The 17,300-nt window shown below is 34.3% G+C and overlaps 1 protein-coding gene and 1 pseudogene across 1 annotated transcript; both read right to left on the reverse strand.

Annotated features, from left to right (window-relative positions):
• Positions 1-3,885: 3,885 nt before the first annotated feature.
• On the reverse strand, positions 3,886-9,304 carry LOC116117707 (annotated as a pseudogene).
• Positions 9,305-10,055: 751 nt separating this feature from the next.
• Positions 10,056-16,420, reverse strand: LOC116117708 (glucan endo-1,3-beta-glucosidase-like). The gene is made up of 4 exons (XM_031403717.1): positions 15,965-16,420; positions 15,238-15,810; positions 14,778-15,048; positions 10,056-10,363 (listed from the first exon to the last, which is right to left on the reverse strand). The coding sequence occupies exons 1-4, from the start codon at positions 16,418-16,420 to the stop codon at positions 10,056-10,058; spliced, it is 1,608 nt and encodes a 535-aa protein (XP_031259577.1).
• Between the last annotated feature and the right edge of the window lie 880 nt (positions 16,421-17,300).

Consider the following 17,300-nt stretch of genomic DNA (forward strand, 5'->3'; position numbering starts at 1 on the left):
ATGCAGAGTTGTAATTAGGTGTTAAATCATTACAAAGTTGAGTGACAATTAAGATCCATAATTCCCTCACAGTAACAGATCATCAGCAGATTTTGGCAAGAACAATGCATCTAACAAGAACCCATCTCATAATTCTGATCCATTCCAAAGCCAAGGCTGCAAAAACCACATATACTTTCACAAATTTCAGAATCATAACGTGCTGCTTCAACATCTTGGGCTTATGAAATCACTCAAATTAAACCCGTATCTAGTTTTGGTATATGTGCTCACTAGTGGAGAACAGGGACCACCACATTATGATAATCCTGAACTTGATTAATTAGTTTTCTAATCTTAATTAAACCCATCAATACAAATAATATTATCAAATCGATACAACTAAACTTACCAACCTGTTACATAAAATTTCCCACCGTTTCATTTCAAAAGCTGACTAATTTTCTTTGAGTCTATTTGGTTATATGGACACTAGTTGTTTGTCAACAAAGCTAAATGAGTCTTGACTGGAATTGGCCTGGCCCCATAATTGGCACAGGTTTGGTGGAGTTGTTCGGAGAAAAAATTTCAGGAAAAAAACAGAAGTGATTGCCTTTGGCTCTGTTTGTTTTTTGGAGAGATAAGGTCTGCTTACCTCATTTCGCAACCAATAAGTCTTCTCATTAAAGTGTTGTTTCCTTCTAAAGGCACCATTGCCTTCAATCATTTCATGAGAAAGAAAATCCTGAGGTCTTTAGAACACCAACTAAAAGCAAAATTCTTGCCGTTAGGGGCCACCCTGTCCCTCCAATAAAATTCTGCCTGCTTTCATGTCCTGTAAGAGGATTGCTTCCATTTATCACCCTTATATGAAAATGAACAAGTAACAGATACATAATTTGTGATAAATAAAAAATAAAAAAAAATCCCATATTCAAATTTTATAATGTAGTTATGTTATTTATAATTAGGAGTAGATTCATTAAATCCAATTAATTACTTCATTAATTATATGGTCCTTTCAATATCAAGCAACAGAAGGGATATGTAATTAAGTTGGTAATAAGAATATTCATAACAGAAGTGATGAGAATATCAGTTGGTTGCGAATTAATTAGTGATGAAAGAGATCACTCCAACTAACAGTGGACCAAAGTTGTGATTATTATTCATTTAGGTATAAAAAGCTAAAAGCTTAATTTAAGCATTGATGTAACTTTTGTTTGTGGAAGAATTGTGCCCAACTGAATTGGGCATCTTCTTAAAAGAATATTTTCTCTTCATACAATAAGAAGCAAGAGTTCCTTTTAGCAGCCCGGCCCAAAAGCTCATCATCTTCTCAGTTAATTAAAAATCTTTTAAAAAGACTATACTTATCGATTCTACAGACCGACTCTACATCTCAATTAATGTGGAATACGATGTGGAGAGTTCTCATACTAACTACATTGCACTCCATGCGAGTCAGGATGGAGAGTCGGTTTGCAAATCGGCAAGTGTAGTCTTGTGTGATTATGTGGTTAATCATGTAGGGCGTTAAATATCCTTCAACTTTTTGGTATCTATTTTCTCTTTTTATCTTTTTATTGTAAACATATATGTAACTGAAAAAATGATATAGATATATTAATTTGTTACTTATTTTTAAAATAAAAACCACCTTCACTTTTTTGTAATCTTAAGGGGTTACAAACTTACAAATGTAGTAAAGTTATTTCCTATTGTACCTTTCATATTATATTTAAGATTCTATTTCCTTATCAAGTTGGTGTAAGATAGGAATACAACGACAATAAGAGAAGTGAATATCTATTTTTACACGAAATAGGAAAGAGTCTTCAAGTAGAAAACTAGTTCCTTGTTGTGCCTTTTACATCGCTTGATCAAATGTTTTTTTAATTTCTCTTTATGATGAAAACCACCTTAAATTTATTAACATAATCAATAATCTCTCTCCCAAAAATTAAGGAAAACAACCCCCCCCCCCCCCCCCCCCCCCAAAAAAAAAAGGAGAGTACAGTTGGTCGTAAAAAATTACTACTAGCTTTCTATCAACGGAAAAGCTCGAAAGAACATATATGTCTTCCTAAAAATTGGCAGTTGGAGTTGCTCTACAGGCCGTCCAGGCCTGGCTCAAGGGGTAGGCAGGTGAGCCACCTGCCTAGGGCCCCCCAAAAATAGGGGCCCGAATCTTTTATAATTTTTTTTAATATATTACAAAAATGAAAATGGTGTATGATTTTTTATCCAAACCAGGGGTAAAAAAAAAAGAAAAAGCCAAAAAGACTAAAATTTATTATAAACCTTTTACATATATTCCCATCCAAAGTTTGACAAAATAGCAAGTTTGTACCTCTAATTTCATATATTCAAATTTACACCTCTAAATGAACACATTGAATTTCTTTTAACAATAAAAGGTTAAGATAGTCATTTATATGTCTCAAATTATTCAACCCTAATTCCATCCCAAAATTCAACATTGACACAAATTATCTCCACGCCTCTTCCGCCGCCAGCCGTTTGGAGCTGATTCCGATTGATTTTCTCATCAAAATTAACTAGAATCATCACTTTATCATTTCCCAAGTGTTTTTCCAGCCTCGATAGTCCTCGATTTGGTTGATTTTTTACGAATCTCATAACCCAACTCCACTGCGCATGACAGCCATTTTCGGCCTTTTCAGCACGTACCCAACATTGTTGGCCTTCCCTAACAACACCATCTTCCTCCCCTCAACTCTTTCACCAAAATCCCTATCATACCTCATCCATTTACTCTGTCAATCGCCGACCATTGATACCTTTTGGGCTGCGACTTCTCAAGCCTTTTTTGGCCAATCCGGCCATTGGAAATTACCTATTTCACCACCCATCACTTCTCCAACATCTGCTCTCTAAAATCCCTTACCAACCTGACCCCGTTCGCCTGCCGATCGCCGTCCACCTCTCCTAGTGAGTTTGCATCTCAAAAGGCAAGAAAATAAATTTGAAATAATTTTTTTTTTAATATATGCTTATATTATTAGAAGGCCTTCAAAGTAACTCTTGCCTAAGGTCACAAATGTTCTTGAGACGGCCTCAGATCTACTTAATTATTATATATCTTCCTCGTATAATCTCAAGTGTATACACAATTGCCGCTACCTGTACCCAAATACATAGAAAAAATGGAAAGAATTAATGTACGAAATCTAGAGTTTAAAAAATAATGTTATACCTACAAACTTTAAGTGTTATGCCTAAAAAATCAAGGCTGATGTAAGCCTGCATCAGCTAGCTCCAATCAGAGTGCAGGAAGGTTTTGCATCGTCCAAGGGTTGCCACGTCACCCCAAGATAGAGAGAGTATGGCTGTCACCAACTTGACAGATTCAGATTTTGTCTATAAGTGAATAGAAGCCATACACTTGTCCAAACCCTAGGTAACTTGAGGATATATCATAAGTTATCAGCCAATAGGAGGCAAGGAAAGACTTGCACAACACTTACTCACTTGTAAATTTGTAACCATTACCTCGAATTCCTCTACTATAAATAGAGGACTCCCCCTCTCATTTTCGGGATTTTGATACAGAAAACTCACACTTTGATTGTAATCTATATCTTCAGAGCAAAGATAACCTGCGAGAACGAGACTGACTTGATATTCTATCCAAATAATCAATCGTTATACCTCTGCTCGCTGTTTGCTATTTCCGACCTCTTATAATCTCTCATATATAAAAGAACAATTAACGTAGGACTTGCGTTAAGCATCTAAACCACTTTAAAAATTATCTTTTATTTATTACTCAGTCTTTGCATTAGATTATTATATTTATTCACGTGTAATTTTTAAGAGCTATTTAACACTTTGCACATGCAAGTGGTTGGTGTTAAAATCAAGCATCAACATTGAGTAAAACTAAGTTATAAGAATCTTACTTGTATTCTGAGTAGTGGGGGTTCTACTATTAGAGAAATCACAGCTGCCTTCAGCAAGGCCACTGGCGACGTAGTAAGCATTCATGGCGAAAGTTGCGTGAGCTTTCAAATTGTTGGGTTCAAAGCAATCTCCACCAGGTTGAATTCGCTTGCAATCCACATCCCTGCTACCGCAAGCATAGTCGATGTTGGCTTGCAAAGCTTGATCATTAGCGTCTGGTTTTTTGGCACACAAAATTTATTTTCTGATAGGTGGGCCGGCTGTTGAGGCACTGCATGGTCAGAAGGGTATGGTCAGAAGTGGTGACGGTCAACAGGTTGAGGACCAAGATGCTGACAAGGAAGACAGTGATGGTGCTGGCCATCGCCATTATTCTTGTTCTTGTTGCTGTTATTGATGATATTGCTTATTAAGATCGGGTTGTTTTGATTGCAAGTAAAACATGCACTCTATTTATAATATGAATGTCAAGTTATATTTTTGGATCAATCCATGATTTGTGGTTTTCAAATTGCGCAAATGGGATAACCCATAATAGTTTTTGACCAATTAATTTGGATCACGATTTTGACTTTGACTTGGAAGATAGTGTTTTATGTAACTCTTTTGTTTTGATTAGACTTTTATTTTTTATCTATCTCAGGGATTTGTCCTCTACTAGGTTAGCTGCCTTTATAGGTTTTTTTGTACATCCTTTTTATTTTTCTATTTAAAGCTTAATTACCCAAAAAATATATATATAGTTCAAAGAAATTTTATAAGGAAAATATAATATAATAAAATATGTAGATGGTGAGACCATTAGGTTAATTTTGTGTTTCTTTAACAAATTTAAATCTGAATTACTGTATTGCTTTTACAAATTTAAATCTATTTAAAGTTTACAAATATTTGTTATATTCATTTTATAAATTACGTACTAATTACAAGTTTGATTATGTTTAGGTAAAAAGCTAGATATGTAATCTATATATTTTTAATTGAATATATCTTTTAGAAGACGGATTTGGTTAAGAAAATCGGGCCAAAGAAATAGGGCTAAGTCCAAAGGGGGAATCGACTAGGGTGAGCTAAGAAGAAGATTAGTTGATCTGAAAAAACTGAATAAAAAATATTAAATTATTTTTCTTTGTATTTTCTAAAACCAAAGCAATTTGTATATATATTTCTCATTTATAAGAAAGCAATATAATAACTTTATTAGGTTCAATCTAGGGTAAAAAAAACATGAAGTAATTTGTTTTAAAATAATTCATTAAAAAAAACTACAAATGAGGTTTTCTCATGAAAGGAAGAAGGATCCTTTGCATAGTGATGAGAGATTAGAATTAATCTTTTTATCATATTTTTAACACTTGACATTAGTTCTTTTTGAGTCTAGATAGCTCTCTATATATAGATTATATATTGTATTTATTTGTATGAGTGTTGTAAGTTGTAAGGTTGCATTGAATTTATTTATTATTATTATTTTTTTTAATTAAGATCAAGAGAAATCAGTTTCATACATAAAAATGAACACTTGCTGAATAGTGAATAATGCTCTTCCCTTTGATAAAATGAGTACACTTGGTGGTCAAAAAGTACTACAAGCTCTCTTATTAAAGGAAAAGCTAAAAATAACATAAATGTCTTGATATAATTGGCAGTAGGAATTGCTCTGCAAGCAGCCTTGATCTGCCAACTATATAGTATATACAGTATCTTCCTCTTGTGATCTCAAGCATAGACACACTTGCCGCTGCCTATATGCAAATACACATAAAAATGGAAAGAATTAATATAAGAAATTTAAGAGTTTAAAGATAATAACTTGGCCAAGTTATAAGAGTCTTACTCGGATTCTCAGTGGTGAGGGTTCCACTTTGAGAGAAATTGCAGTTGTGTTCATTACCGCCATTCTCGTTGTAGAAAGTATGCATGACGAAAGCTGCGTGAGATTTCAAATTGTTGGGTTCAAAGCAATCTCCACCAGCTTGAATACGCTTGCAATCCACACCGTTGCTGCAAGCATAGTCGATGTTTGCTTGCAAGGCTTGATCATTAGCGTCTGGTTTTGGCACACAAAATTTCTTTTATGCCGGCTGAGAAGTGGTGGCTGTCAACAGATTGAGGACGAAGATGCTGACAAGGAAGACATTGGTGGTGCTTGCCATCGCCATTATTCTTATTGTTGCTGCTATTATTGATGATATTGCTTATAAAATTCAGGTTGTTTTGAAATGCAAGTAACACATGTAAACTATATATAATGTGAGTACAGTGATTTGTTGTTCATATCGGATAAATCATTATAGTTTTGACCAATTAATTACGATCAAAATTTTTACCTTAACCGCAAGGCAAGCCTAAAGATATGGAGTTACAAGGAAATTTAATGAAGTTCGAAGAAAATATAATTAGTTATCGCCCTTGTCTCATAAAAAACATTAAATATATAATAACATATATGTAGATGGTGAGACCTTTATGTTAATTTTGTGTTTCTGTAAAGAATTTAAATGTTTTTTATGATTTGAATTACTATTTTTTTTAATATTGATCAAAATGCAAATAACTAATCCCATAAACTACCAAAATATGCTTAGGTAAAAGCTGAACATATTCATAAGCTTCTGCAATTGTAATAAGTATAATTTAAACTAAGTATAATTTGTAGGAGCCGGATTTAGTTAAGAGTTCGTTAGTAAAATGTAATCAGCTCTTTAATTTTTTTCTCCTTCCAAAGAGATGTACCTATAAAAGGAGGAGATCACAGGTAATGGGAGAAAATTCTTCCCCGAAATTATTAATACAAGCGGATTATTTTCTCTCATTTTTTCTCGGTTCAAACACTAAATTTTGTTACTTGCTCTAAAAGATCAATCTGAGCATCTTTGAATCTTCGTATCTTTCTATTTAGTAATATATTTGTTTTGATATCTTTATCCTCCTTAATTAACACTTGACATTAGTTCTTTCTAGTCTAGGTATCTTTCTATATGTAGATCATATATCATATTTATATGTATGAGTAGGTAACCAAGTTTTTAGGGTAGAATCGGAACTGATGAGTATGCGGGGTGCCGGTTTCAATTCCAAATTTGGTGGAACCAACACTGTGTAGGTCTAGGTCCAATTTCACCACTTCATGAACCGGACCTGGACCTAAAATCAGAACCGGAACCGAGGTTTGGGTACTTGAGGTGGAACCAATGAGTACCCAAGTTGTATTTGTAATTTTTACAAGGTATATTTATTATTTTTGCAAACATGAGGGGTTTATTTGTAATTTTGTGTGAACAATGTCGAGTACCCGAACTCGGAACCTATGATATAGGTTCTGATTCTAGGAATTCAAGAACCGGAACCGATCGGGTCCGGTTTCGGTTTCGATTCCTAAATCCTTGGAACTGAAGGTCCGGTTCCAAGTCAGGTTCCAAGGGATTAAGCCGGGCACCCGGACCCGCTCACCCATAAATATGAATGTTGTAAGGTTGCATTAAATTTCTTTGAATTGTACGAAGAACAATCAGTTCATACATTAAATTTAATGGAGCCAATAGGCGAAGGTGAGAACTTGCTTGATAACGCAGAAAAAAAGGTGAGAACTTGCTTGAAACATTCTATTCCTATTCTGAAGCATTTTCACTCCCGCCTCAAAATAATATTTTATTACTTCATATAACTCCAGTTCACATAGATAGTGGTGATATCTCTTCGCATGTAATTTGCTTGATTCATCGTTGATTTTAATATGTAATATCACAATATTTTTGTTTATAGAATCTTAGAACGAATTGTATGATATTTTTGTAAACATTTGCTTAATTATTTGATATAAATTTCAAAATATTGAACTGAAAAAGTTTAATATTTATATTTAAATGTAACGACATCCTCTCATATATAATGTGAAATCCAATTTACACGTTGGAATCGAGAGAACCGCCGCTGAAGATATTTCGTTATTGAGTGATTTAATTATGGATAATAGATTCATTACAAACCTTTAGATGTAACAACATTTCTATAAACGTTTAATATTGTGATAATTATAAGTAAGCATGTGATAAATTAATGAAATCGTTTTAGGTCATTTCCTTTTCTGAATCCTTGTTCGGTAGTCAAAAGAATGGCTGGTATATTTTTAATAATATGAGTACAGAAAACTATTTCAGCAGCTGGGAATTGCAAAAATCACAAACTTCCATCACCATGAACAATGCTAATTCTTTTATTTAATAATATTATTAGTAAACGTATGTAATTTCGCCTGACAATATTCATAGCTTCATAATACCAGCATCATAAACTGGGGTAAAATCTGGATAAAACAACCCAAAATTCCTCTCAGCGGTTGGTCCGGGCTTAAGATTCTCATTAAAGAGGGCAAAAATATAAGCTTCGAACCGGCGGTTGGGCATCAAAGGTGTTCCTCTCCTGGCTTTAACTTGCCTAACTAAGTGCCAATTAAATGAGCGTGCATTTTCCAAAGCGCAAGCCGGTTGATCCGGGTCTCCCGCTGAGGGCCAACCGGTCTCAGCCACCACAATGGGCACGTCACCGTAACCAAGCTTTTTCATGGCAGAATATACAGCATCCATTTGGGCATCAAACATGTTAAAGTATGTGATGCGAGTGTTCTTGTCATACACTCCTTGGTTGGCTTTGAATACCGCGTAATTTTCCATCTGTGGTGAGTAGCCGAAATAAGGGTAAGGGTTAATCATAAAAACTGACTTGGTTTCGCGTAAGAATTGAAGCATTGGCTCTATTATTTGTTTATCGTATCCAACTATGAACCTTCCTTCACTTGGTGGCTCAGACGCCTCGAGAAAGCCTAGGGTATGCGGTGTCGAAACCTGCAAAAAAATTTAATTATGAAATGACATTATATAAATTTAACTAGTTATTGAACTGCATTCTAGTTTTAACTTTATATAATATGGAACATTATATCTAACCTTAATATCTTTAAACCCAGCATCAATCAAAGCCTGGTTAAGAGTTTTCATTGCAGGAAGAAGATTATAAATCCAATCGTTAACAGCACTTTGCAGGATTTCATTACCAACAGCAACACGAATAATTCTTGTTTGTGGATAATACGGAGCTATGTTTGTAGCAACCCATTGGCGGGCAGCATCAAGCTTAGTAAGAGCAGGAATATCACCGTTGCCAGCGGTTACCGTCACAGAAATGTTAGAGTTCGCAAAGGCACGAAGAATTTTCCGGGTTTGTATCAAAGATTTTAATGCGATTAATATGTGTTTTTGTCAAGAAAGTCAGCCACTTCAGCAGGTGGGAAGGTTGTTTCCCAGCGTCCATAGTTCACACCGATGGCAGTGGTAGTGGCCGTGAGCTGGAGGATGAAGCTGGTGAAGAGGAAGAGAGCCGTGAAAGATCTCGTAGACATTTTTATCAGATGATATGAAGGGATGTAAGGAGGACATTTTTTATAATTCCAATCAAAGTACTAAAATAGAGGAAAACAAAAAAAAAAAAAAACTACTGCTGATTTAGAAGATGATACTGTTATTGCAAACCTAAGTAATACAGTTCATAAGGATAAAAGTGAACTTAGGCTCTTTCGTTTCCCATAATTAATAGTTGTAACTTGTGAGGTTGGCATTGTATTTCTCAATTGTAAGAAGAACAATCAGTTCGAAATAACAAGTTAAATTAGAGCAAGGAAGTGAAGGTATGCACTTGCTTGATAAAGTCAAAAAATGTTGTCGTTTTCTTTAATTTCGATCAGGAGATAATCGATTTATCTTAATATTTAAATCTCAAATTTTTTTTCATAGAATTTTAAATCAATTGTGCGATAATTTTATTAACATATCAAAGTCATAAACAAAAAAAAATCTAATATTAATATTTAATTAAACAAACAATCTTAATATAACATGTCTTGATAAAATTAGCATAAGAGTAGTCAGCACCCTTGATCTGCTAATTATATATCTTCCTCCTATGATATCAAACAAAGAAACACTTACCGCTGCCTGCACTCAAATGCAAATAAAAATTGAAAGAATTAGTTTCAGAATTTTAAGTTTAAAAAAAAAAAATGTTCTACCTCATACTTAAGTAAAACTGGCTAGTTTATAAGAATCTTACTTGGTTCAACGGTTAGGGTTCACTTTGATAGAATCGCGGATTGTTCAGCGCGGCCATTGCGTTGTAGTAAGCAGCATGGCGAAAGCTGCGTGAGATTTCAAATTATTGGGTTCAAAGCAATCTCCACCAGCTTGAATTGGCTTGCAATCCACACCTGGGCTACCGCAAGCATAGTCGATATTGGCTTGCAAGGCTTGATCATTGGCGTATGGTTTTGGCACACAAAATTTCTTTTCTGCCTGCTGAGAAGTGGTGACGGTCAACAAGTTGAGGACCAAGATGCTGACAAGGAAGACATTGGTGGTGCTTGCCATGGCCATTATTCTTATTCTTGATGTTGTTATTGATGATACTGCTTATTGAGATCAGGCTGTTTTGAAATGCAAGCAATATATGTACACTACTTATAATGAGAATGTCAAGATATATTTCTGGGTCAAAGAGTGGTGATTTGTTGTTTTCAAATTCCGCAAATGAGATAGTTAATTATAGTTTTGACCAGGTAATTAGGATCAAAGTTTTGGCTTCAACTATAAATAAAGCATGATTATCATATTAAAGATATCGAGTTCAAAGAAATTTAAAGAAGTTTGAAGAAATTATAATGAGTCATCACTCATGTCTCAATGTCTTATAATAAACATTAGAATAATAACATTTCCCACCCAAGGTTTTCTGTAATTTCATTCCCACCCATAAACTTGGAAAAATACAATGTCCCACCCGTCGTCAACCATCATCAATGGAATATGTAATCTACCAGCCACCAGGGGCAAAGCTAGTACCCTTTACTATTTGCCTTTATAATTTTTAACGAGGCTGAATAGCATTTTCTCACCCAAACTTTTGTAATTGTATTTTTCACCCCTAGTTTGGTTTATATTGATTTTAGGCTTAATAAATTTTAGAAACAATAAAAATAAAGTCAGTTACAATAAAAAAAATAAATTATGAAGAATTGAAAAAAATTATAAAACTAAAAAAACTATAATATAAAATATATTCTTTTTCTTAATTTTTTTTTTTTAAATTTATAAACTTCACAACTGGTCATCGCCGATCAAAGTTGTCGGATGGCAAAGTTCTTTTTCTTTTCCAATGTCACCACTGGCGAGTGAAGAGTCTATGACCTCGATCTAATGATCTTGACTAGGGGTGAGTGAGTCCGAGTACCTAACCTAAGCCTTGGAATCGAACCCGACAGTTCCTAGGATTTAGGAACTGAAGTCAGAACCCAGTTCCTAAATGCTTGGAACCGAAACCAAAACCTGTGGTTAAGGTTTCAATTTTGGCTACCCGACACAATTCATAAAAAATTACCAATACACCCCTTTTGTTCACAAAAATGATCAATATACCTTGTGAAAATAAACTAACCCCCAACTATTTACAAAAATTCTAAATACACCCCGGATACCTCTCGGTTCCACCTCAGGTACCTAGACCTCAATTCCGATTCCAGGTTCAGTTCCTAAAGTGGTGGAATCATACACTGACCTACATAGTGTTGGTTCCATCAAATTTTGGAACCAGAACCGACACCTCAGGTAGTCGTTGGTTTTGAATCTGCCCTAAAAAAAATTGCACACGCCTAATTTGGATGGACATCGGTCGTTAGAGACCAATGTATTGACGTCAAGTGTAGTGACAAAACATACGGCCATCGCACTTTATGTTAATATGTCGGTCTTTGGTGGCTGATGTCCACCCATATTGCCAGATCTGTGGCCGTAGACTCTTCACTAGCCAGCAGTGACACCCAAAAAGTGAAAGAATGTCGCTGTCAAGCGATTTGATCAGCATTGAGCCATTGACTGGTTTTGAAGTTTATAATTTTTTTTTTTAATTTTATAAATAAAATAATATATTTTATTAAATAAAAAAAATTAGTCATATATAGAATATGCTATTTCAATTTAAATATTTTACGAAATATTTTGAATTATTAGGTTAGTTTGCCTAATATATTTTCAAGAAATTTTTTTGCCTAACAAAACAAATATATATATATATATATATAACTTAACTTAATACTAAGGACATTTTCATCTAAAAATTATAAATTTTATTCCATTCCAGCACAATGTTTTTCAGATTTTATTTATTTTTTCAAATTTTTATAACTTTTTATTATCGAATCTTTCTTATTTTTTATAATTTTTTATTATTTTTTTTTTGGAAATTATATATTTATACAATTTTTTTTTTAAGGTAACCTCGGTAAATATATTAGAAGAAGAAAAGAATGATACAAAAATAAGGTATTAACCCTTAAACTTGCAAACCCTTGGACAGGCCCAAGGGGTAAACACCAAAACAAAACCTCACAAAAAGCAATCTATACACTTGGCCCAGACAGACCCAGGCTTGTGTAAATGGAAAGGCTATACAACCAAAAAACAAAGGCAGAAGCCCAAAAAAGAGTGGGCGTAGCCCAGCTACACTAAGAAGAATACAGGCCCAAATAAAGACACAAAGGCCTGCCCGCTAAAAAAGAGGCCGACAGCAACAACCCGAAAAAGGAGAAAGGCACACCACAGCCCACGGAGAAATGGATAGCAGGCCCCCCACCACAAAGACCAGATGCAGACACCCTTCTAGAGGCCCAAGCAAAGTAACCCAGTCTTCCCAAGCCCAATAATCATCCTTGTCCAGCCCGGAAAACAAACCAGCCGCCTTAACATACCACCCCATGTCAGACTCCAGCCCAAATCTTTCCAATATTTAACCAACTGATAATCCCTCTCCAGCACACAATAACAACTGATCCATTAGTCTTCAAAACCAGCAAAGAAGGCGAGGAAGCCAACACCACAAAAGAGTAGTCCGCGTTCCCCTTCGCTGAAATCCTTCGAACTAACACACCACGGAAAAAACAACTTCTTCCACAATAATAAACCTTCCTAATTAACCAGTGCAAGGCCAAGCTGGCCAACCCCCAAAGACCACCCACCAATTCTCACATAACAGCAAAAAAAACAAAGAGCAGGACAGTAACCAAATCCCTTTGAAGCAGACAAAATGGATCCAACCACCTAATAGAGGGCTGAGAAACATAGCCAAACACACAACAACCATGCAGTAATTGTACCACCCCATCCAGAACCGAAAGCCGAGCCCATAGCATAGAGAAAAAATAAATAAAATCCATGTCATCCCAGTTAAGCAGGCAGGTAGATGGCGAGACCATTACATTAATTTTTTTTTTATTTAAAGAATTTAAATCTTTTCATGATTTGAATTACTGTATTTTAATATATGAAAATGCATATAGTTAATCCTATGTGCTACGAAAGCGTTCTACAGACAATTTTTTTTTCTCAAAAAAAAAAAAAAAAAGAAAAACAAAATTATACAAGTTTGGTTATGTTTAGGTGAAAGATAAAACATTTGAGTTCTCTAGTTGTAATACATATATTTTAGATTGAATATAAATTAATTGAATCAAAGAAATGGGCTTAGGACTAAATTAAACGAATCGACTACGGTGAGTTTAGAAGAAGATTAAAAACTTGCCCAAGGTAGAAGGAGACATTGATATTGTTGACAACTCGACATGGTAAGGGTGGATGAGTGGTACCATGTGGTATTTTAGCAAACTGACTTTTTCCCACCCAAGCTTTGTCTTAAAGACACTTGCCCACTCACAACGTTTTAAAATACCACTTTTTCACTCAATGTTTATATTCCATTTACTATTCAAAATATCTTTTTTGATTCGGTGGCCAACAGAGAACAAACTCGGTTCAAGTTGTTAGCGTTTTTTAAGAGGGGATGTCGATGAGTCTTTTGACAGTGGTAAATTAGATTTTGATAGTTAAGATTAATCGAAATCTGACTTGGGAAGAGCAACTTTACGTTTCACAAATCACTCGATTGCCGGCAATTGGTAAGATCAACGAGAGTAAGGTTTGAGAGACTTTAGTAAGTGATAATAGGAGAAGAGAATGGTAGAGGTTTGAAGTCACAAAGATGTCAGAAGCAGAAAAATATTGTTGCTAATTTATTTAACTCCAGTTAACCGAGATAGTGTGATATCTCTTCACATGTAATTTTGATTAATCTATAAGTGATTTTAATATTTAAGATCAAATATTTTTTGGTCATAGAATCATAGATTGAATTGTACGATATTCTTATAAACATTTCCTAAATTATTTGAATCAAATATCAAAATCATCCAACTTAAAAGGTCTAACATTAATATTGAAATTTAACGTAACGTATCCTTTCATGAATATAATATACAATCCAATGTTAATATTGGAATGGAGAGAACCACGATTGAAGTTATTGTTATTGAGTGATTTAATAATTAATAATAAATTGATTACGTACCTTTAGATCAAAATAATCAACTCATTTTCTTTCTGAATCCTTGTTCAGTGGTTAAACAATAAAACAAACGACTTTAGCAGCTGTTGCAAAAATCATAAACTTCCATTATCATGCACAATGTTAATTCTTTTATTTAATAAATGACGAGTACACTTATTCGTTGAAGTAATTAAGGTCAAATCTGAGCTACACACATCATTACATATGAAAATATATTAACAAACATCATAATCTACAGTTAATGAAGCCGACCATATCATGATCTACGAAATACGATCCTCTTTAGTAGACACAGTTGCCATAGCCTGTACTCAAAAACATATTAAAAATAGAAAAAAAATCAATAACCATTAGAAATTAGAAATAGTTTAATTATCAACTTAATTTAATTAAAAATATTAATTAAGAGAATGCTATAACAATCTTACTTGGATTTTGAGAGGTAATGATACCCGTTCCAGCAAAACCGCAGTCAAAATCATTGCGTCCAAAAACATTGTAGTAAGAGTTCATTGCAAAGGCTGCGTGAGATCGCACAGTGTTGGGATCGAAACAAGCTCCACCAACTTGAATGGGCTTGCAGTCTACGCCCTTGCTGCACACATAATCTATGTTTGATTGCAAGGCTTTATCATCAGCTTCTGCTTTTGCTACACAATATTTCTTGCCTGCTATCGGTGTTGATGGCGTTTTTGTAGCCTAAATAAAAAACATGAACATTAGAAAAAAAAAAAAAAAAAATCAACGATTGTACATATCAAATTGAATTCGATAATAGATTTTATGTTAAGATGATTCTAGAAAATATTATTACGACATATGAAATTTGGCCTGATAATAATCAGTTTAAGGTCAAAACAATTTGACCAAAAATGTTAATATGCACACCTTCACAATACCAGCATCATAAACTGGGGTGAAATCTGGATTAAACAACCCAAAATTCCTCTCAGCTGTAGGACCCGGCTTGAGATTCTCATTAAAGAGGGCAAAAATATAAGTCTCGAATCGGCGGTTGGGCATCAAAGGTGTTCCTCTCCTGGCCTTAACTTGCCTAACTAAGTGCCAATTAAATGAGCGTGCATTTTCCAAAGTGCAAGCTGGCTGATCCGGGTCTCCAGCCGAGGGCCAACCAGTCTCAGCCACCACAACGGGCACGTCACCATAACCAAGCTTTTTCATGGCGGAATAGACAGCGTCCATTTGGGCATCAAACATGTTAAAGTATGTGATGCGAGTGTTCTTGTCATACACTCCTTGGTTGGCTTTGAATACCACGTAATTTTCCATTATTGGTGAGTAACTGAAATAAGGGTATGGGTTAATCATAAAATCTGACTTGGTTTCACGTAAGAATTGAAGCATTGGCGCTATTATTTGTTTATCGTAGCCAACTCTGAACTTTCCTTCACTTGGTGTCTCAGACGCCTCGAGAAAGCCTAGAGTGTGCGGTGTTGAAACCTGCGAAAAGTTTTAATTATGAAATGACATAATGTAATTAAAAAAAAAAAACTACCTAATAATATTTTGACTCGAATTTAATTATATGAAGTTAGATTAATTGTTGATCTGCATTCTAGGTTTACTTATCATAACATGGAGCATTTTATCGAACCTTAATATCTTTGAACCCAGCATCGACCAAAGCCTGGTTAAGAGTTTTCATGGCTGGAACAAGATTATAAATCCAATCCTTAACGGCACTTTGCAGGATTTCATTACCAACAACAACACGAATAATCTTTGTTTGTGGATAATAGGGAGCTATGTTTGCAGTAACCCACTGGCGAGCAGCATAGAGCTTAGTAAGAGCAGGAATATCACCGTTGCCCGCGGTCACAGTCACAGAAATGTTAGTGTTGGCAAAGGCACGAAGAATTTCAGGGTTTGTATCAAAGATTTTAATGCGATCAATATGTGTTTTTGTTGCTAGAAAGTCAGCCACTTGAGCTGGTGGCGGAAGGTTGTTTCCCAACGTACCATAGTTCACACCGATGGCGGTGGTGGTGGCCGAAATCTGGAGGATGAAGCTTATGAAGATTAGGAGAGCCGTGGAAGAACTCGAAGACATTTTTATTAGATGATGGGAAACTTCTGAAGTGACCCTGTAACTGTAGTCTGTAAGGGAGAACACTATTTATAAAACAAATCAATCTCGTAAAACAGAGAAAATAAAAAATTACTAGCTGGCTTATTAGATGATACTGTTATTGCAAGCCAAACTTAATACAGTTTAATAAAAATAAAAGTAAACTTATCCCTAACTTTGTTTGTGTTCTCATTTATTTATCAGTAATAGATCAAAGGAATTAATAGAGTTATACTTAACCACTATAAATCAGCTATGCCAATCAAGAGACATTAGAATTAGGCATTTTCTGTTTAATATTTAACATCACAACTTTTTGTGTATCGAATTTTAAATCGAATTGTATGATAATCTTATAAACATTTCCTTTTAATTATTTTAACTAAAATATCAAAGTGATTAAACTTAAAAAAAAAAAAAAATCGAATATTAATGTTTAATTTTAACGAACCCTCTCATATATTATATAAAATCCAATTTTAATGTGGAATGAATTAATCCCATAAATCCAATCAAGAGAGTCAAGATTGAAGTTATGTTATTTAGTGATTTAATTAGTTATTATCTTAGCTGGTGCCGGGTGGTGTGTCTACTTGTTGGATCATGAGGGAACAAAAATGTACAAAGGAATGGAATAAAATTACATTAAGGGTGTCCTTGGTTGTAGGGGTGTTCAAAAGCAGTTAATCAGCTTTTTTTAACCTAACTGGTTAACCTGTTTTCTCTTTTTTTTTTTATAAAACTTATTTTTTTATTTTTTTCCTAAATTAAATTGTAAATATAAACAATATATATTCAAATAAAAATTAAACATTCATACGTATCTATTGACCACTACTAACAATACATTAAAAATTGATAC

Source organism: Pistacia vera, unplaced genomic scaffold, assembly GCF_008641045.1.
Source record: "Pistacia vera cultivar Batoury unplaced genomic scaffold, PisVer_v2 Contig820, whole genome shotgun sequence".
Classification (NCBI taxonomy): Eukaryota; Viridiplantae; Streptophyta; class Magnoliopsida; order Sapindales; family Anacardiaceae; genus Pistacia; species Pistacia vera.

Excerpts from the sequence above, each read along its gene's own strand:
- LOC116117708 (XM_031403717.1), bottom strand. The coding sequence starts at position 16,420 with ATGTCTTCGAGTTCTTCCACGGCTCTCCTAATCTTCATAAGCTTCATC. Across the intron at positions 15,049-15,237 it reads ATGATGCTGGTATTGTGAAG|GCTACAAAAACGCCATCAAC; the intron begins GTGTGCATATTA and ends TTTTTTATTTAG. Across the intron at positions 10,364-14,777 it reads CATTACCTCTCAAAATCCAA|TATCATCAATAACAACATCA; the intron begins GTAAGATTGTTA and ends CTCAATAAGCAG.